Source organism: Echinops telfairi, unplaced genomic scaffold (assembly GCF_000313985.2).
Source record: "Echinops telfairi isolate 266 unplaced genomic scaffold, ASM31398v2 ScPeMD7_70;HRSCAF=299, whole genome shotgun sequence".
Taxonomy (NCBI): Eukaryota; Metazoa; Chordata; class Mammalia; order Afrosoricida; family Tenrecidae; genus Echinops; species Echinops telfairi.
The window spans coordinates 32332358-32354187 of record NW_022103968.1 but is presented as its reverse complement, the minus strand read 5'-3'; the positions used below and the strand labels follow the sequence as shown (position 1 = coordinate 32354187).

At 50.9% G+C, this 21830-nt stretch overlaps 1 protein-coding gene across 1 annotated transcript in view; it reads right to left on the bottom strand.

The window, feature by feature from the left end:
* Positions 1 to 21830, bottom strand: part of TLL2 (tolloid like 2) — a 169162-nt gene that overhangs the window by 36997 nt on the left and 110335 nt on the right. The window contains exons 10-12 of the mRNA XM_013004185.2: positions 20120 to 20244; positions 16066 to 16181; positions 6918 to 7020 (exon numbers count right to left, since the gene is read on the bottom strand). Coding sequence (XP_012859639.1) covers positions 6918 to 7020; positions 16066 to 16181; positions 20120 to 20244 — 344 coding nt within the window. The remainder of the gene's footprint in view (positions 1 to 6917; positions 7021 to 16065; positions 16182 to 20119; positions 20245 to 21830) is intronic.

The window sequence follows — 21830 nt, the reverse complement described above, 5'->3', positions numbered from 1 at the left end:
CAGCTCAGGGACAGGGACATGTCTGATCAGAGCACACAGGAGTAAATGAAGGGGGAGGAAGAGAGAGTGGAGCACACCACGGCTCTGTGGTCATGTTGAAAGTCATTGACACGCACCCTTTGAAAGAGGGAGTTGTTTGGTATGTGACTTGTATATCAATGAAGCCAGTTGTGGTTGGTTGGTTGGTTGGCTGGTGTGTTAAGTCCAGTTAACAAATATTTGGTGGATATCCTCTTATTGCCAGTACCTTGATAGATACTGGAGTAACTAACTACTTGAAGCTCTGTTTGTCCATCTAAGAAATGGAGGGTGGCCGGGAAGCGAGGGCAGGGCAGGAGTGGAAGCAAATGCCACTACAGATGTGTCCTAATGGCCAAGCTTGGCATACATTCTTTGGGAAAGAAAGGCGGGTTGAGGCTGCTAATCTCTCTGGGCTTCCTTCTGATCTGGCCACCTGCAGCCTCTTGGATTGGGTATGCTGAGTATTAAGTGAGATGAACAGACGCCGCTGCCAAGAATCCAACAAGGGAAAAAATCCATCAGAAGCCTATAAATGTTCAGTAATGGCTCCTCTGGCATGGCCAATTAGTGTCGGTTTAGTTCTTGGAAAACAACGCGTACAGATGGGGAGGGTTGCTTACCAGTGAGGAGGCGGATCTGCAGAACAGCAGGTAGACCACGCCGGCTCACAAAAGGAATTCCTTCCCAGCCTGGGCCAAGTTTCAAGTCCAAGTTTCTCCTTTTAAAGCCCCAGCTGTCACAGCGGCTGGGGACCCCTTCCCAAAGAGAAGAGTCTTTCACTGCGTAAGCACCTAACCGGATGAGACACAGCCCCCGATATCAAGCCACAGGCTAACATATCCCTGCCCCAGGCTTGAAGCAATGGTGCTCCCCAAAGTGCTCTGTGATGACCCTTCAACCAGGGCCTTCCACTTTGTGCCTACCCCCACCCCCACCCTGTCCACCCTGGGTGACACTGGCATTTCCATCTTCACCATCATCATTTTCACAGGAGCCCTATTGTTGAATGCATCGATGCCACACGTGCCGGAGCCCCGGGAGCGCCATAGCTAAAGCTGGCGGTTTGGACTGACCGGCTGCTCTGTGGAAGTGACCAGACAATCTGCACCCTTGATAGCTGAAGCTGGGGGACCCCATGGAGCCGTCCTGCTGAGTCCTGCAGAGTCGGTCGGGACTGGATCAGACTTGCAGGGAAGGCACACAGCAAAGCAGGCCAGGCCCTGCCCGGTTAGCCCCACGAGCCTCGGAATTAGGTACCATTATTAATCCCGTTTCACAGATGAGAAAACTGAGGGTGTGGAGCTCTAAGAGGGGACATTGGGGTGGGTTGTGTGTGTGAAATGGCTGCATCACTCCAAGAATGGGACCGGGTTTGAACCCTGGTAGCTTCTGATCTTGACCTTCCTCATCTACAGCATCTTCGTCCTGTCTTTGCCAGCACCTCCACCACCATCTGAAGGACCTGCCTGCTTATTCTGCGCACCGCACACGGCTCACGAAGAAGACAGCCGCCTGCAGCCCGGGAATGTCCACGCAGCCCTGTCTCCTAGTTGGGAAACAGACTCTCAAAGCATAAAGCAACTCCGTGGAAAAGCCAGGCTGGGCTGTCGGGCTCACTTCATCAGGTCTGCTCATTTGGGCGGCCGCCCGGCCCAGGGAGCCCCAACAGTGGGGCCAGGCCCCCTGATTGGCCCGCCTGGCCTTTCTGAACTTCTCTCTCCACTTCAGGGTAGGGGGAAAAGGGGCTTTTATCCGCATTGTGGTGGCACAGAATGCCCAGAAGACAGTTCTGCATACAAAAGTGCATTGTTGGGGCCATGTCTCTGGAAGAAATACGGGAGGGTAGTCGGACACGGAGGACCGTGTGTCAGTGTACCAGAGGGGGTTCTCTGGGACGCCACCTTACTCCTCACTCTCCGTGCAATCTTCCAAGCGACCTCTGCAACTGAAAGACCAATTTGAAGTCTTTAACCAGCCGTGAAATGCTCTCCATCTCCTTACATCTCTGCTGCACCGCTATGAGAACGCCCCCCATCCTTCCACGGAGACTCAGAGACTCGCAGGCTGGAGGAATGAACTGGGGGGTTGGCGGGGTTGGGGGGAGAGGTGTCGAATTCCCAAATTGCAATCTGGTTCCTGGGTTTAGAGGAGGGGTTTAATAAGGCATCGGGAAGAGGAAATGCAGATGCGGACACGACAAGTGGACTCCACGGGGAGTCATAAAGGGTTCATTCATTAAAAGTTATGCATCCATTATTCCTGGATTTTCACACACTGCCCTGGGAAAGTATGTGATGCACAGTTTTTCAGAGCAAGAAGCATACTTTCACCATCCTCCCTAATCCGCTCTGCCTCCTGCGAAAGGGGCATTGACCTGCGCCTCCTGGCAGACTGCATAGCACTGACCCCTCCCGGGGACCAGCTCGGTCCGCACAATGCGCTTGTTCCGGACACAAAAGTTCTCTAACAACTGCATTTGGAAACATCAGAGCCGGCCAACTGGTTGGCAGAGGATCACTCTCAAAAATGAAGAGTGACAGTTGCAGGCGCTGGGCCATGCCTGGCTGCAGTACGCTCCCTCCCCCAAACAAATCTACATACAGCACAAGCCCCACTACCTTCTAACCCATGCAAGTGTGACCTGAGATTCCAGGAGTGAAATTTTGCTTCTATTTCAAGAGAAAGGATTTATGTGCTGGGAACCTTCTGCTTATGCCCACTCTCAGGAATGTGCCATGGCCCTCATGGTGGGGGGAGTGGGGGGGAAGTGGGGGATGGGGTGGACGAAGACTTGGGCAACAGAGAACTTCCTCCGCCTGAGCCCTGTAAAGCTATCCCACTCTTGCAGGGATATGTGGTTGCCAGATTTAGCAAACAAAAATACAGGGAGTCGAGTTAAATTTGAATTTCAGAGACACACTGGATAATGTTTTGTTTTGTTTTTCCTGGCAATCCCGAGGGGAGAGGTCCACCAGTGGCTCTCTCCATCACCGGCAGGTTTGAGGTCTGGTCTGATCTCGGTCACTACTGGGCTGTGTGGCCCACATTGGAGGCAGCTTGGACTTCTCATGAAGGGGTAGGATTAGGTAGCATGATGATTAAGTTCTTGGCTGCCAACTGAAAGGTTGGTGGTTCTAATCCCCCAGTGACTTCACAGGAGTCAGGCCTGGCCATCTGGTCCCATAAATATTATAGCCTAGAACCCCATGGAAGTAGTTTTACTCCGTTACCTGGGGTCACTAAGAGTCAAAATTGACTAAAGGCCATGTGACAATAAGGTCTCTGCTAGGTATTGATTTCACATTTCCCTGACACTCCTTATATACAGCCCTAAAAAAAACCTTCATGTCTTCATTAAAATAACTCCTGAGCGTATCCTCATACAAGATTCAAAGAATCCAGAGGTCTATAAAACCAACATGATGCTCTCTGCCTGCCTCTTCTCACTTCCTCTCCCAAAGGGAGCCACCTCGAGCATCCTATGATTGTGATGCCAGGCATGTGGACAGGCATAGGTATTGACAGGTAAATGGCATCATTCTCGGGCCCAACCCACGGAGATTGTGCTTCAGTAGTCGCCCAGGAGTCTGTATTCCTAGAAACCAACCTAGGCTATGCGAGTGTTCAGCCTGGCTGGGGAACCTCTGGCCCCTGGACAGACTGCTTGCAACCCCCAGGTGGTGCAAAAAGTTACCAAACTTGGAGGCTGTCCACGGGAAGTTTGGGGGTTGAGTCTACCCAGAGGTGCCTTGGAACAAAGACCTGGTGATCTACTTCTGGAAAACTAGCCACTGCAAACCCTACGGATCACAGCTCTGCCATCGACACATGGAGTCCCCATGAGTCAGAATCAACATGGCAGCAAATGGTGTTGGTCCTTTCGCTACACCCAACCGGCACATGCCGGAAAGGATGCCTCCCTCCCGCTGCGGGCACACCTCTGGTCTGTCCGTGTTAGACCAGAAACAGAACACTCGGACCAACCGCTTCCACCCTGCCGCTCCTGTTTGTGCTTAACACAAGTCCACCTTCTTGACTTGCATACCTAGGTAGATCACTCATTACCTGAATTCTTCCTGCGAATGGTGGCTTACAGGGACAGTGAATTATTTAAAGTGGTTCTCTTAACCAAAGTCTTTAACTCCCACCAAAAGACCTTCCCCCAGTGGATCTGGTAACAAGAAGGGGGAGATACTGATGGGATTCACCTGTGAGTAATTCTGAACAGGACTCCCTGGAGGGCCAGCCACCCTGCTGTGTATACAGTGAGCCTCTGAGCAGCAGGAGGGGCCCTGGTGATGTAGTGGTTACACACTGGGCAGTTGGAAACCACCAGCAGCTCCGAGGGAGAAAGACTGGGCTTTCTACTCCCGCAAACAGTTACAGTCTTGGAAACCCACAGGGGGTCCCCATGTGTCTGCATTAACTCGATGACAGTGAGTTTGGTTTTGGAGTTGAGAAGCAGGAGGAGGAATCTCACTACCAGCAAGGGCCAGGAGTAGAGTGCATCCTCTGGGCAGCGAACCTCCTGGATCCAGATGACAGCGACAACATCCGAGAGCAGCAGCAGAGTCAGGAGCCAGAGCACGGAACCGAGCAATGGATGGCTCAACCCACGGAGCAAGTAGAGCTAAGTGCTTTTGTACAGGAGGCTGGCTTGCGGAGTAGGGTGCCTCTGGACACTTCACTGGGGAAGCTGGACTTGCAGAATCCATGGAAATGGAACCGAGTGCCTTCAGGCTGAGGCTTTTAGGCACTTAGTTTGGGGAGCTGGGTTTACTGAGCTTGATCTGGGTGCCTTCAGACTGAGGCTGGTAGCAGGGTGGTATGCCCTATGCAGAACTTTGTAATGTGCCCTGATAAACAATTCAAACACGGGCATTTCTTGCTGACATGGCAATTTGTTAACTTCCTTAATAAGCCCTTTCATTGTGAATTATGTCTGTGAGTTCCGTGTCGTCCTTGCAATGGACAGTCGATTCCAGGGAAGTAAACTAGAGAACATAATTAAGAAATTACAGTGGCAGCCCAGTGCCCCATTCAGAGCCTGCCCTAGCTGCCCTTCAGCTCTGAAGAGCTCCTATGGGCACACAGTCATGCCTGTTGGACCCCCAGGAATGTACTTCTTGGATTGAGGGCCTCAGAGGTTGCTCTCCACAGCAGCTGACCTTGCTGACAACCCCTGACCCCACTATCTGCCAGACCCCTTTGGGTCTCACCAGACTCTCAGTTCTGGTCTCTTCCGCCCTTCCTCTTCCTTGTACCTCTCAACCCCAACCGCGTACGCAAAAAGTTCTGGAAGAGATTCCACGATCTTGTCATTCCTTTTCCCCACTAACTTTTGGAAGACCCCGCATACACGCCATGCCAGGCAGTGAGACTCCCGGGTCAGCCTTCTTCTTTCTTTGCCACTTTCAGTCAGCCAGCCCGACAGCAGCTGGTCATTCATTGCACAAAAAGTAGGGCTCCTCTGCCCCTTTGAAGGCAGACCAGAACCAAGTCCCCCCGGGGAGCTTTGCCTTCTCCAACCCGGGGCTCCACCCTCCAGACCACCCTAGGAATAAGGGCAACCCACTCTTGGCTAAGACCCTTCCATCGGGCTCCTCGTTAACCTTCTCTCTTTAGCTGTACCATGGCTGCCAGTCCTGGGCTGGGTCTCACTGTCTCCTCCAAAGGCACCAGAGCCGTTGGCACAAACCTTGAGGGATTTCTTTGCTGGCGGCCAGCCTTGGGTGAACTAACTAACCGTTCTCTTTGCACTCACTCCCCCTTGTCCAAGTTGTCTTTTTCTGAGGAGTTCCTGTACGGTTTTCACAAAATCACACCTGCTCCTCGTAGAAAAGACAGCTAAGCCAAGGACAGAGTATGGTGCTTCAAAAAAAACCAAAAACCACCCTGCCTTCCTAAAGTCACCACTGTGCATTAGTTATTTATAGCCACGGTTCTAATAGTGCTGAGACGCAGGTACATACACATATATTTATGTTCTATTAGGCTGGCAGCTGATTTCTTCATGCTGAACCCAGCCTGCACAGTGCTTACAGCGATTTTGTTGGAAATGATTCGGACAGGCGACTTGTTCTCCAGTTCCATGTTCTACAATCCTTGATCGTATTGCACCACCCAACTTTGTTCATCTATGCCCTGTCCCCCCAGGCGTCTGAGCTGGCAGACGCCGGCCCCATGTGCATAGAGCGATGTTTCCGCCACACGGAATCCTGCCGTCTCTCTCACTCTGCAGCAGGCTGTTCCATGAACAATGCACAAGCAACACCTTTCCATACTAACCAGTAGTCACGGCTAACGGGCTAGGGGAAGTGGGTCACTGACCAAGAGACAGATCCTCAAGCAGAAGGGCCAACGCGGGGCTGCACCAATGGGCTCGAACCTGGGCGCGTGCGGATGTGAAGGTGGTGGCAGATGGGGCAGTGTTTTGTTCCATTGTTCACAGCACTGCTGTGAGTTCGAATTGACTTGAGGGCACCCAACAACCACCACCACCCCGAACATGTCCCCTACCCCCCAGAATGGACAGAGACTCTCCCATTCCAAAGATGCATCCTAATGGATTCCGCTAACCCTAACTGCTGGGCATTTCAATCGTTTGCGATTTCTCCGGCTTCAGTGAGCAGCGCTGTCACAAAAGAGGTGCACACTTCCTGAATGAGTTCCCTCGAAGAAACTCCAAGAAGAGGAATTGTTGGGCCAAAAGGTTTTTGCCGTTTTAGAAGCTCTAAACATGTGTGGCCAAATGGCGTGGGCAGCGTTTTACAGTATCACAGAGCCCCGCAGAGTTTCGTGTGCAACCGTCACCGCCAACCCTCCCCACCCCACCCGCCCAGCATCGCCCCACACATCAAAGCAGGGGTTCGGAAGGCTTCCTACGGGCAACTCACCCAAGAGGGGGGCTTTTCTCCAGTAACCATCCCGGACCTCCACGTAATCGTACCAGCACAGGCGGCTTTTAAACAAATCCATGGACGTGAAGTTTAGGGTGATCTGTAAAGAGTTACCATAGAGTGAATTTGGGCAGCAGAGCCAAAGGAGTTTGGAAAGATTTATCTCGAATACTTGTATTCTCGTGTTACCCTTTAGCATGCAGGGCTGTCAAGCCACAGTAGGAGGGTCTCCTTGGAAATACAGCCACCGGAAACCCCATGACATTAAATAATAAACGTTAAGCAGGATGGGGAGTAAGCAGAAGGGTATGGGTCCCTTTGGTTCTGTCTGGGGAATCGCTTGAGCTTTTGAAGTCACGAGATGGTTTACAGAAAGCAAGATGCATTAAAAAAGATGGACCGGGGTGCAAGGACACGGGGGAATCTAAAAAGAAGGAAGAGGTTGATGAAGTTCAGAGATATGGAGAGATCTTATAACACTATCAATCATTCCAAATGATTCAGGGTTAACCCTAGTGCATCTGAGCAGTTCCATGATCAGTGTCCCCCCAGCCAGGACCTTTCTGTTCGGAGGCTGGTATGTCTACTAGTCTTCCTAAAGCTTATCCACTCATTCATTCATTCATTCATTCATACCGCCACCCTGTGTTGAACTCTGACAGCGAGTCAGTCTACCGGCCAATTGAGATACGAGCAGTAAGATAGGTTTGGGGTGTGCAGGGAGCTCAGAAAGCAACCCAGGTGTATCAAGTTCATTAGCACACTATGGTGTAAATGCTGCAAAGAGAGGAGATGGTTCTAAAGAACATGTTGGCATGCCTAGGTAGGGACAAGGAGCCCTGGTGATATAGTGGTTATGCACTGGGCTTCTAAACTGCAAGGTTAGCAGTTCAGAACCACCAGCTGCTTTGAGGGAGAAAGACAGGTTTTCTACTCCCGTAAAAAGATACAGTCTTGGGAACTCATGGGGGCAGTTCTACCTTGACCTGTAGGGTCACTGTGAGTCAGCATCGATTCAGTGGCAATGGGTTGGGTTTGGTCTTTTGATAAGGAGGTAGCACTAAATCTGGCTGGTGCCACTGGAGAAGACTTCCTAGAGAGGAGGCATGTAAATGAAAGGGGAATGGGATTCGATGGGTGAGAGGGCATCTCAGAGAAAAGGGTAAGTGCGGTCAGGGAGGTGAGAGGGGCAGTGATGGTTCTGTGCTAGAATGCTCACTTTCCGTGCATCAGATCTGGATTTGAATCTTACTCAATGCCCTCATGCACAGCTACCCCTACGTGTCATTAGAGGCTTGCAAGGTCTCAACAGAGCTTCCAGACTAAAACTAAGATGAGAAAGAAAGGCCTGGCGATCCATTCCCCAGATCGGCCGATGAAAACCCTCTAGGCCAGCGGTTCTCAACCGGAGTGCTGCGACCCCTTTCACAGGGGTCACCCGATTCCTAACAGTAGCAAAATTACAGTGATGAAGTAGCAATGAAAATAATTTTATGGTTGGGGGTCACCACAACATGAGGAACTGTATTAAAGGGTCGCAGCATTAGGAAGGTTGAGAACCACTGATCTAGGTCACACTGTCCAGTTCACAACTGATCATAGGGACTGGGCAGCATTCTGTTCTGTCCTGTGTGGAGTCACCAAGGGTTTGGGGGCTGATTCAGGGACAGAAATCAACAACACTGTAGAGCCAGAATAGTTTAGTGTCTGTGTCTAAAATGAGGCAGGAAGGGCAAGGATATTAAGCAAAGTCTAGTGGTTAGGGGGTTCAGAATTGCTACGAAGGACCGTTTCAGCTCTTCTGTGCACCCCTGAGGTCATTCAGTGATTGTTCCTGACACTAAATGGGTACCCAGCACAGGGGCCTGAGTGGTCCTGCAGACTAATCCTCAGCACACCTGGTCCTCACTGCAACTCTACTAGCTCGGGACTCCCCTAGAAGACTGCTAGTGGGGTTCAGGGTTTTCTCTCCACTCATCATCTCTCTCGTTATCAGGCACGACTAGTTCCAGGGAAAGGACATATCATGCTTGGTAAGGTGGAGGGAGGGCGAAAAAGAGGACCCTCGACCAGGTAGAGTGACACAGGGGCTGCAACAATGGGCTCATTGAGGATGGGCAGGACCGGACAGGGTTTTGTGAGTACACTGGGTCGCTATGAGTCAGAACACCTCACAACAGCATCACCTCCCATTCCAGCTCCACCACGCAAGGTCCCACACTTCCTCCTGCGACAAAGCTGGTTGTCCGGGCCCAGCTTCCAACTTTACCCTCTTCCCAGGGGAGGGGGGGGACACATCCCTGCTCCATCCGTTCCCTTCAATGGCAGTTACATAATCTCCTGTCAACTTGAGGGAAGAGGTGGCGTCTAGCCTGTCAATCAGGTCATAGCCAATGAGGCCTCTGTGTGGGCATGGCTTTCTCCTGAGGATTCTGGGAACTCCAATTTTCCTCCCTGGAGCCGGGACACACACTCTCCCTTTGAGACATTCCTGTTGACAAGCCACATGGAGCTACACTGATGGAGTCAGAGCCCTGGAGCTAGAGCTGGAGGAGCCCAGCACTAAGAGGCTTCCACTGCCACTGGATCCACAAAACTTTCCATCCACTGGCCTGTGATCTTCCTGCATTCAGTGTCATTGCATGTGTTGCGTGAGTCTAAAGAGTAATTTATAGACTGGTATTGGGCATATGGTTTAATATCGGACTTACGGACTTGATCTGGAGTGGGCTGGGATGTTTTCTTTCTTATACACATGAGTGTCTATAAATTTGTTTCTCTAGTCCACCCAGACTAACCCATCTGCCCTTCTGGCTCTCCAGGCTCCTGCTCTGCCCCAGCCCCTGCACCTGTGACCTTTCCTTTTCCAACTCTCAGCCAGTCCCCATCTCTCTCCACCACCTCTCCACTCTCTCCCCCTCCAGTGGTCTCTGCCTTCCATCTGAGGGGGCATCACAAAGTTCATGGAAAGTGGAATCAAAAGATAACAGAAGGTTCCACTGCCTGCCAACGGACCAAGGGATAAACCAACAATGCTACAGGCACACGATGGAAAAGTACGCAGCCTGAACGGATAGCGAGGACTCTGAGAAACACGCCTAGCAAGGAGGAACCTGGGAGGGATGAGGCTGAGGCCAATAAGTCAGTCACCAGAAGGGCCAATGTTGAACGAGACTTACCACTGTCAAGTTTTCCCACCAGCAGAAACCACCTCTGATGGTTACCAGGGGTGGAAGGGGTTGGGAGGGTAAGTGACTAACTGGGGGGTCGGCAAACACACATGAACGGGGGAAGGAGAAGACAACAGACCTAAGAGGAGGTTGGCAGAAACATTGTGTGGGTTGCAATCAATGACATGAGACATAATATGTACGAATTATTGTATGAAAAACTGATTTGCTCTGTAACCCTTCACCCAATGCACAATAAAAGGGGCGGCGGGGGTGGGGTGGGGTGTTGACCGCATAATGAAATTTCCCCACAAACTCTTTGAAGCCCCTTCGTACTCAAATCGTCCCGGGGTTCCCCTTTCTGTAAGAAAATCCTTAATGATATCTATTGGTGCAACATGGTATTGATATAAGCCATACCCACCACCACCCCACAAAAAGAAAATCTTTAGTTTGGGGTGGAGAGATCCCTTCCTTTCAACCCTAAGGCACTGTTATTTGACTCCAGTGTCTGGGCTCCATCGCCCCTTCGCCCAGAATCCACAAGCCCATTTTCACCACTGTTCTCTCACTTCCTTGGTCCTGCTCCGCCCCCCCCACCCCCCACCGTATCCAACTTTCTGGAAGAGCATGTCCCTCCCAGCTTTCCTCTGTAGATGCCACCGCCCCCACCCCCCACGTGCAAAACCTTGTGCTAGCTCTCCTTTGCCCCGTTGTCTAGCCACACCTTCTGCATCTGCTCAGCGTCGTTCTGACAGATTAGTTTTTCCTGTAAGACGTCTAGTGAGCCCCCCTGCCCCTCCAGCCTTGACGTCCCTTCAACATCCTTCCTGGATGGTTTCCTCTGATGTGACTCCTGGGCTCCTCCCAACGGTGTCCCCTGCCATCCAGCACACGAGGGTTTCTCCATCAATCTGCCACTTACCTGCCATGCTTACCAGATGCCACCCCTGCTCAGACAACTTCAGTGGGGCTTCCGATGGCCCACTCTCGGAAATTAAACTCTCTGCGGACTCTCCAGGCCCCCCAGGCTCTCTCATGGACAACGTCAACTGCCGGTGCTCCCAGATACACCGGTGTTTGTGGAACCTTCCTTAGGCCCCGCTCAAACGCCCCTTCTCTCCGGTCAGTCTCTGATTGGCCCCATCTGTCCCTCTTGGGGACACCTCGCCCTCTTATAGTGATCACAGAGCAGGTGGCTTGTTTTGTTTTGTCCTTCTGACTTGATGGTGGTTTGGGTGAAAGTTTACAGAGCAAGTTGGTTTTCTGTTCAACAATTTAGACACGTCTTGTTTGGTGCCTTGATGGCAGCCCCCAGAATAGACCAGCGCTCCCCTCTCCTTCCCACTGGATCTCCCAGTTCCATTGGTGTCTTATCTGCACCTCCTTTCCTCCTTAGCTTTGTTTGGGGGCAAGCGCTGCCCTTTGAGTCTCCTGTGGCCATACTCCAGGGGAGATTCCACCGGTCTCTATCAGACCAGTTACGTCTGGTCTTTTTTTAAATTTTATTTTTTTATGATTTTGAGTTTTGGTCCACATTTTCCCCTCACTGTACCCAGGGCCTTCTCCTGTGATCGTGACCAGAGCAAGTGGCTTTAGGGCCATGCAGATCTGAATTTGCATCTCAGTTGTACCCTTTACTAGTCTGTCATTTGGGGGACGTGCTTGTCCTCTTTGACCTCTAGCTTCCCCATCTGTAAAAGAATATACGCACCATCAGTTTACTGAGGGGGCTGCCTGAGAAACCATACAGAGTGTAGACTGCTGAGCCTGGCACAGAAGAAGAGCTCATTTTAAAAATCAAGCCACCCTGAGTATACACATAGGCTACTGCAGACAAGCCCCGCTGTGGGCTCTTCACAGGCCGCCTCGCTTGACTGATGTGGAGAGGACTTCTCCCTTCCCTTGGAAAAGTCCTGCCCAGTGCCCAGGTCTCAGGGCAAGTGGCACCTTTTCCTCACACAGACCTCTGAGATCCTAGAATATAAAGAGTCAGAAACGGAAAATAACAGCTCACTCCTATGCTGTAGTGTGTGTGTGTGTGTGTGTGTGTGTGTGTGTGTGATTCTCTTCTTTCAATTCAGACTAGACCAGTGGTTCTCAACCCTGCTTGTACGTTAGACTCATTCCATGTCCTGGGGGGAAACCTGGTGCCCAGCTAATGTCCCTTCTTCAATCCCAGGAGACTCCTTGGATGTGGACTGCAGGCAGAGAGCAAGACTACACTCGAAGTCTCCTGAAGGCAGGGTTTGTAGCCTAGACTTCTTTTGCATCACCCACAAGGTTAGCATTTGGTTTGACAAGTTCAGTGCGACTTTGTCAGCTAATTGCAAGGTAGTTCTTAATCTAGTCTCTCCTTTAAAATTTACAGAAAGGAAATGTTATTACAGCGTCCTTGGCAACACATTTATGGTCTGAATGAACGAGATAATTATTCATGCTAATTATTTTAAGCGTGTGAGTGAACCATAAAGACCATAGGAGAAGAGGTGATGAACAGGAGGTGATGCTTGAATCGATCAAGTTTGCTAATTACTAGCAGCTCTGGGGAAAGCTGGGCAAAGCAGAAGTTGCAATCATTGGCACAGGAATTTTGATGATGTATCTTCTCTCTGCCCCCAGTTAACTCTAATAATTAAGGCCTGCTGAATCTGGCACAGTTCAAATGGATCACATAGCCTTTCTTGTGTAGGGCAACTCAACAATTTGAAGATTACCTGTCCCTGCCTTTGTTTTCTTAGTGCCTCCAGAAGCGTGCGCACACACACACACACACAAACCTCACTGCCTCCTGGTCAATTCTGACTCACAGCGACTCTATCCAACAGAGTAGAACTTCCCCTTAGGGTTTAACTCTTTCCAGAAGCACAAAGCCTCATCTTTCTTCCAAGGAAGAGCTGGTGGTTTCAACCTGCTGACCTGAAGGTGAGCAGCCCACGGCAGACCCCACTACGACTGGTCGGTTCTTTCCAGCAGGCACAGGGGCAACCAACCCACCCAATCGGACAGACCTGGACTCTCCCGGGCTGACCACAACCCCACTGGCTTCAATGCTAAGAGCCGGATCAAGTGTATGTTCAAATGTCTATTCCCTTGTTTCCTTTGTGGAATCACATACTGGTTCAACATCCTGACTCTTGGAGTCATATTGCTTCAGGTCAAACTACAACAAACTGAGTAAGCTTGGGCATGTCCATCCCCTCGTCTGTCAAATGGCCGTGGCCATAGCACTTGCCATACAGCAGTGTTGTGAGGATTACGATGACCCACAAAAGGTGCTGAGACCAATCCCCAGCCCGTAGAAAGGATCACAATGATTCCTGGTCAATATTTCTCTTTGGTTAACCCATCACGCTCAACTTGACATTTCAATGGGCATTTTTATGAAAAAGTTATGAACTTGGGATACCTGAAGGTTGGCTACAGGTGCCTAGAAAATTCCAACAACCGGTACCCCACCCCCAACTTCAGGCTTTTCACTCACCCACCCACCCATCCACGCACACAAACACGGTCCATCAGCGTTACTTAGGCGACAGTGTCATACCATGGGCAGGGTTGGGTGTGCACAATCTCTGTCCTTAAGGGGTTCACCGTCTCTAAGGAGGGGGACAGCCACATAAACCAGCAGTCCCTGTTCTGTTCTTTCTCCTCTGAGAGGTATGGTTTTATTGCAGTGCTTCCCAAAGGGGGCGGTGCTGCAAACATAGACACTTACACTTTATCCTGGATTGGGGGCCACAGTACAAAAGTTGTTTACTGCCAGGGGAGCGCTGGGTAATTTTTTTTTTCTGAAAAGGGGACAGTAGGCCAAATAAAGAGTTCCTCAAAGACAGTTTCACTCAAGCTGGGACTTCTTGAAGAACCCGTGGCTTTGGAGAGAGATGTAGAAGACAGGTGGGCTTCATGTCGTTGGAGTGTAGAAGGCCTGAATCCAGTTTTCAGTTCTATATCTTAACACCTGTGAATTTCAGCAACTTTCTTCATGTTGCATCTCAAACTCCCCGTACATGCAGTGACTGAGACTATGCATCATGTATTAGGGTCAAGAACAACCCCACGTTTGGACCAGGGCAAGAGGATCATGCCCTGTACTCAGTTTTAGAGGGCCACAGGATCTGTGGGGGAGTAGTGGCTACTCGTTGCACTGCTAACCACAAGGTCATCAGTTCGAAACTACCAGTAGCTTCTTGGGAGCAAGATGGAGCTTTCTACTCCTGTAAAGAGTTACAGTCGTGGAAACTCACAGGGGCAGTTCTACCCTGTCTTATAGGGTCGATATGAGTCGACATCCACTTGATGGCAGTAAGTATGGTGTTTCGTGGGGTTTTTGAAGGATCTAAAAGGTCAAAGGAACGTACCCATACAGAGCTCAGGCCACCTCCTACGGACCACATTCCTGGGAGCCAAACCAAAACCCAATCTCACTGCCCTAAAATCTATTCCGACTCATACAGGGACCTGGAGTTCCCCATCCCCACAGCCCTGAGAGTGATTGCAGGGTGTGCAATGGTCTCATGCCCAGATCCGTTCTCACCTGAACAGGCTTGCACCCAGTGAGTCCACACTGCTGGGCGGGCAGCTAGGGTGCAACCAGGAGAGCCCGGCGTGGCTGCCGAGAGGGAGTGTTGGGATGTGTGTATGGGTGTTCCGGGGCCGCAGGTGAGGTGGGGTCAGAGGGGTGGGAGTGGGAAAGAAGGACTATCTGGTTCAGGGTGGAAGCTACTCCTCCCCACACTGCCACCTTCCAGAACAGCACTTGGAGGGCCCTAACATTCCCTATTGGATCCTCACCTTGCAGAGCGTTCTTGTGCGTTGTCCAGTCTTTCCCACGCACAGTCTCTGTGAGCCAGAGCAGCATGGCTCAGCGTCTCCTAAGCTGTAGTGGCGCAATGTTAAGACTCCACTCCACTGCTAAGGGAAAGGTTGGTGCTACCCTGCTGGGGGAAAAACTTGACTATCTGTTCCCGTAGCGATTACAGCCCAGGAACACCGGGAGGGCAGTTTGATTGTCCTACCAGGTTGCCATGCGTGGGAACCAGTCCCATGGCACGCCACCACAACAATCTGTAGGAAAGGGGTCGCCAGGTCTTCTCTCTCACGGAGCTGCTGGTAGGTTTGAACCACTGACCTTTTGGTTAGAAGCCGAGCACTTATCCATCGCATCATCGGAACTCCCTTCCAGAGCATTAGGATGGTGCATTGATCAAGGTTCAAAAAGAGAGTGAGTGAGAGAGCCAACTTTATTGGACAGGCTTTTAGCTTGATTTATAGCTTTGGAATGTTTGGATATTTAGCAAAGAGGCCGTTTTAAGGACTAACCCAAGCCTTGCTATCTCTAATAGCCTCATATGTATGTGAAAGTTGAACACTGACGAGGGAAGACAAAAAAAGAACTGATGCATTTGAATTGTGGTGCTGGAGAAGAACGTGGAAAGTATCATGGACTGCCAAAAGAATAAATAAGTCTGTCTTGGAAGAAGTACAGCCCAAAAGGCTCCTTGTATGGGTACGGCTGGTTGAGAAGTTCAGAGATCATTCACTATGGCAGGCACATATAAAGTCAACGTCATTGCCATCAAGTCAATGCTGACTGTGCATGATTAGCTTGCAAAACATCAGACTGTAAAATGTTAGCTAACAAGACATTCCATACGTGAGGAAAAGGTATACATGTAAAACCAAACTCAATGCTGACTCATAGTGACCCCGTGTGTATTTCCAAGACTGCTACTGTTTACGGGATCAGCAAGCCCAGTCTCTCTCCCGCAGAGCTGCTGGTGGTTCCGAACTGCCGACCATGCAGACCCCAGCCCAAAGCGTAACCACCAAACCATCAGCGCTCCTCCTGCACATATGCTCATAAAATAAAAGCAGTCGCTACTGCTAATAATAATAGTAGCAGCAACAACCCCTCAAGCCTCGACCCCATTCCAGGAAAGCTCGGTTATTTCTGGAGGGGGAGTCACACTTACCTTTTCCCCGGGAGTCACCGATATCCTCCAGACGCAGTGGGAGTAAGAAGGGTAGCCATTTGGGAAACCAGGTGCCGAAAAGTTCCCTGTAGTGTCCTGCAGGGTCTCCCCGCACGCTGCACAAGCGAAACAACAGCTGTGATTCTGGCCTGCCTGCGCACACAGACACACACACACTCACTCGGGGGCAGGGAGGAATGAGGGCGTGCTGCCTCAAAGGCTCGCCATGCAAATGGCTTGCAAGCAAATGCACCCCCTTACAGGCCAAAGTCCCAGGATCCCCTTGGAAAGAAACCCCTCTGCCTCAGGTAGATTTACATCTCATTTTGGCTGGCAAAAGTGAAACTAGGTTCTGAGCGCCAAAAAGTAACACCTGCAGAGTTCCCCCAGGGGCTCTCTGGGCTGAGTGTGGCCTAGAGCAGGGGTTTGTATCTCAACCCTCCAGCCAGTGGTGGCCCTGACCCAATTTCCCAGTCTTGCTGGGCTGTAAGCACCTTGGTAGCATAGTGGTTATGTGTTAGACGACGATACCCAAGGTGTGCTGTTCAAAGCCACCAGCTGCTCCTCAGGAGAGAGTTGGGGTCCACTCCCGTTAACAATTACAGTCTCCGGAACTCAAAGGAGGCCATTCTAACCTGCCTATAGGCGCTCTATGAGTCGGCATCCTGTGTGTGTGTGTGTGTGTGTGTGTGTGTGTGTGTGTGTGTGTGCGCGCGCTCACGTGTGAGTGCACTGGGTTTTCTTCTCTGTAAAATGGGTGGAGACCCACATCAGAAGGTTATTTACGTCACCTGCATTAAATACAATGGGATGGTTTCGTGTTTGGCATACAGAGAACTCTCCATAGTATAAATTATAATGACTACTGATATCCGTGGCAGAGAATATGAGATTATAAGTAAGGTGAGGCAGAAAGAATTTAAAAGTGTCGATTTGAAACAACTCTTACTTTGAAACCGCTCTTTGGCTACCTGCCTCTGAAAGCTCTCCCATATTGCCCAAAAGAGAAAAAATGCCAATGGCATGGAAGGTTGGAATATTCTACTGTTAGGCACATCTGTCCTTGACTGTTTTAAGGTTGCCCAGTTATGAGTGTGAAACCCAGACTTGATGCATATGAAAAATATCACAACACCCAACCTCCTGCCAGCAAGTAGATTCCCACGCCTGGTAACCCTATAGGGCTAAGTAGAACTGCCCCTGAGGGTTTCCAAGACTGGAACTTTTTATAGGAGTATGAAAAGTAGTGCCCATAATTGGTCCTAAAAAAAAAAAATAGAGGGAGTTCTGAATTGGGCTGTCATCACATGGTCAGCGGTTTGAAACCAGCAGCAGCTCTGCGGGAGAGACTGGGCTTTCTACTCCATAAATAGTCACCGTCTCGGAAACCCACGGGGAGTGGGGTGAGGCCAGCATTGACTCGATGGCAGCGAGTTTGGTTTTATATGAGTACACCAAATTCTCAGGTAGGGACTCCCTGGGTAGCTGACATACTACATGTCTGACCATAGTAAAGACAATTGACCGCCTGACTATTTTGCAAACTAAGGATGCACATCCGCCGGAACACAGGCAAGAGCCATGCTGGCTGTGAGGGCTAGAGCGATGTGTGTGCTTGACTGGGCCACCGGGCTCTGTGGTCCGGCAGTTCCGTAATGATGTGATGTGTTTTCTTTTGCAGTCGCCCATACTGATAACTGAGGACTGGGTGTATGTGGGGACGCCTTGGGTGGCACAAAGGTTGCTACATCCAGCTAATACCAAAGGGTTGACCATCTGACTTCTTCCAGAGCTTCCTCGAGAGAAAGATCCGGTGACCAACTTCCCACACATCAGCCAATGAGACCCCAAAGGAGGGCAGCTCTACTGTGACCCACACAGGGTCGCCGTGAGTCAGAATCAAGTCCATGGCAACCAGTCGGTCATTTATTAGTGCATGGACGCTTCAAGTTTTCTATTTCTTCCCCTGACTCCAGGAAGTCAGACCCCAAAGGCAAAGACATAGACTTATTGAGTGGCCCGCGCCGCCCCCCTTCCCCACCACCCCCCCATGTTGTGGAGCCGTACCAATTCGGGAAACCAGCTTCCTCTCAGCTCTGCAATTTCCTGTCTCCAGGCTAACTGCCCAAGCTCTCGGTTCCTGCTGAAAACTTGAAGCCCCACGTTTGCGGGGAGCTGCAGGAAGGGCTATCTGGAGAGGTGCCCAGGAAATCCTGGGTATCGGGGCTTCGAGATCATGTTACCCAACAACTGCCAGGCAGCATGAGGATTATGCCCAGCCGTCAACACCCCCAAGGGTTCCACGGAAATTATTTTAGTAAAAGCATTCACATCCTGCAAGAACTGAGACATGGCTGTGTGGCGGCCTGGCATTTACCAGCTGCCTCGCATCCTCTGGGAAGGAGGCGACGTATACATTATAAATAAATAAATGCGCAGGCGTTTCCCAGGGAATGCTCTAAGGTTTCCTGGTCCATGCTGCAAGGTTATGTGATATGTGTGTCCTGCACTTTGGCTCAAGCATACCCTCGGATGACTCGGATGGACGCATTTCCTCCAGCCTCACGAGGGAGCGAGCCCCCACGCAGCCCTTTGCCTGCCCTGTGACTCTGCTGAGGAGGGCAGTGTGGCAGTCCAGATGTTCTGGGATGACTCCAGTTCACATCTTCAGTCCTGCGATCAAACCGCGCGTCTTCCTTTCTCACTGACCTCGATGTCCACTCACGGTGAACCTTAGGCCAGCGTAGAATGGCCCCCTGTGAGTTTCCGACACTGTAACTCTTCACAGGAGTAGAAAGCTCCATCTTTTCCAATGGAGCAGCTGGTGGCCTCAAACTGCTGATCTTTAGGGTCACAGCCCAACGTGTACCCACAACACCACCAGGGAGCCTCCTTGTGTCTGGTGCAGGAGTGGGGTCATTGAAGGTTATTGAACCTGCTGGGAATGGAATTTCCTTCTGCATTTCCAAGACCCTAAAACATATTCTCTCCCATCGGTGGTAAACACGTGGCTGCTGTAGCCATTGTGTAGAAGTTCAGTAGTCTAAGGGGGCCTACAGCAGCTTACACCATTGGGCAAAATCGTGCTAAAGGATACAGAAGACAGAGAGGAACTTCTGAGCTCTTAGAGACCCCAGTTTCCTGCCCCAGTCATCCAGGGCAGACTGCTTGCCTTTGACTGACAACTCTGATGACTACAGGAGCCTCAAGACCACAGGGGCAATCTCATGTAGCTGCTGGATAACCCCCCCCGGCCTTCCAGTATGTGAGACTCTGACTCCCACCTTCCTAAGACCTCCCTTTCATTCTTTGTCTTGCGGAAAATTCTCTGGACTCTTGTTTCTCCAAATCCATATCCCCCAGTCTCAGAGAAAGAAGTGATGTTTCAGGGCAAGAGATGACAAAATACCAATTTATAAACTATCAAGGGCTCATGAGGGAGGGGGGAGCGGGGAGGGAGGGGAAAAATGAGGACCTAATGTGGGGGTTTAAGTGGAGAGAAAATGTTTTGAGAATGATGTACAAATGCGCTTTACACAATTGATGTGTGTATGGATTGCGATAACAGTTGTATGAGCCCCTAATAAAATGTTTAAAAAAAAAAAAAGATAAATCGATACCAAACTGAAGTCAACAATAAGAAATTGAAATTTCAAAAGAAAAAAGAAAAAAAAAAAGAAGTGATGTTTCTACTGTTATTGAGAGGGGATGGGTGGGGGGGCCACACTGCACTGGACCCTGGTTTACTACTGTTCCACTGTGCCTTCGATCTTTTCTGAGCATCGGAGTTTTGCCAGAGAATTCCAGCAGCCTCCTTCGAGGTACACTGAGCTCCTAGACCGAGTATTCTGCAAGCGCTGCCAACACGTCTTCATTCGGGCTGTCCACTGCCTCGCACCTCCCAAGAGAAGCACCCCAGAGATGGCACCTGTCAGGAGGTCATTTCTTCTCCGGGCTGTCTTCCCACCAAAGAGAAATGTTTGCGGACAGCAGTGGAGCCATGTGCTCCCCGGAGGATTAGGGAGGACGGGAACATCTCCAGATTGGCAGTTACCTGGGCATTTGTACAGCTTCCTGGCTTGTGCTATGTCTCCCTGGCTGAGGCGCACGCGCTGGCCAATGGTTGGCCTGACGCCATTGTCATCACGACGGGGGAGGATGGTGTCTAAGAAAACGCCTCTAGAGGGAGGGCGGGGGACAAAAACGAGAGAGAAAAAGGAGACAGAAAAGCCGAGGCTGTCAGGCTGACGCTGCCGGGAGTGACGCTCTTCATTTCCTCACCCCCAAACCCCAACGAGAGTCCCACCCCGACTCGCCCCTCCCCAGGCTGACATGACTGACAGGCTTCTTTCACGTGCTGCTTCTGCACGTTCGCATTCCATCGCAGCAGCTTCTCAGTGGGACTGATGACTCTGCCGAGTTTAAAGATACATCCCCAGCCCAACAGCCCACGTGCTTTCTCACGGATGTGCACTGAACATTTCCACCGAGCCAGCCCATTGCCTAAGTGCAGGGAGCACCATCATTCAGAGACACTGTGGCGGCAGTGCTGCCCCTGGAGTTGTGCCATGGGCAGTTCTGTGTGGATGAGTATTGGGGGTGGGGACAAGGAGAGCTTGGGGACCAGTGAGAGTCTCGGTGGCTGCTAAGTGCTGGCGGATGAATTGGTGATGAGTGAGGTTCAGCGTGTAGATGGCCTTGCTTTCAAGGGTCAATTGGATGGAAAAGAAGATGGATAAAGGGAACATGAGGTGGTCGAAAGAGCCCTGGGCTAGTGGTTTCTAGGGAAGGCTTGGCTCAGCCACCACTCGGAGCCTGTTCAAATCTCTGTCCCTCCCCGAGTCTGATTTTACACTGAGAGACTGGCCTCGATGATTTGGGCCAACAGGCTGGAAACTCAAGCGAGAGTTGATGTTGCCATGTTGGGTCAGAAACCCGTTAGTCTGTGGAACCTTCTGATATGGTAGACCCTATGCTGGACCCTTGGTCTGCCTCATCCTAGTTAAGCTACATAACGCCATAGCCAGTAGCATGCTTATCATTCCCATTCCACAGGTGAGAAAAACCAAGCTTGCTTAGGTACAAAAGCCAGCAACGGAGAGCCCACCGCCAGCCAGTCCCTCCCACTCTCCCAGGAACAGCATCTTAGATCAATGACAGGGCTCAGCGAATGGGAGACTTCAAAAACCCACAGGACCAGGGCATCAGCTTACACTCAGACAGCTCTTTGGTGCCGGGACTTCCGAACCCAGTGTGTCCCTGAGCTGCCAGGACAGTCATGGTTCCTGGGAGATGTTTACTACCAGAGACAGCTCCTGTGCAAACCTCTGCAGAAATGATACCCCTTTCATGCAGGACAAATCTGCTGCGAAACCAAGAGCGGGTTGGCAGATGCCTTAGGGAATAAAGCTGTCAACTCCGAGGCCTGCAAACAAAGGCGCTCCTGTCCCACAGAACTGTTTCTTCATCCCCTGGACGCTTGCCCAGCCCAAGCTCAAAGACACCACTCCTCACAAGCTGGGCCCAACGATGCGGGAAGGGAGCGGACCCGCAATAAATGGGGAGGAATAACATGGGGAGGAGATGGCTCTGCCGTCCTCGTAAACAGAGGGAAGACATGAAGGCCCAGTTTCCCATCAGCAGGACCGGCATTTGCTCCCCAGAAAGGCAAACATTCCGTAGGCTATTTCCTGCCCTTTTACAGAAAGAAACACAATGGGTAGGCCAGCTTCAAGGGCCATGTGGCCATATGGAATTGGGACGGG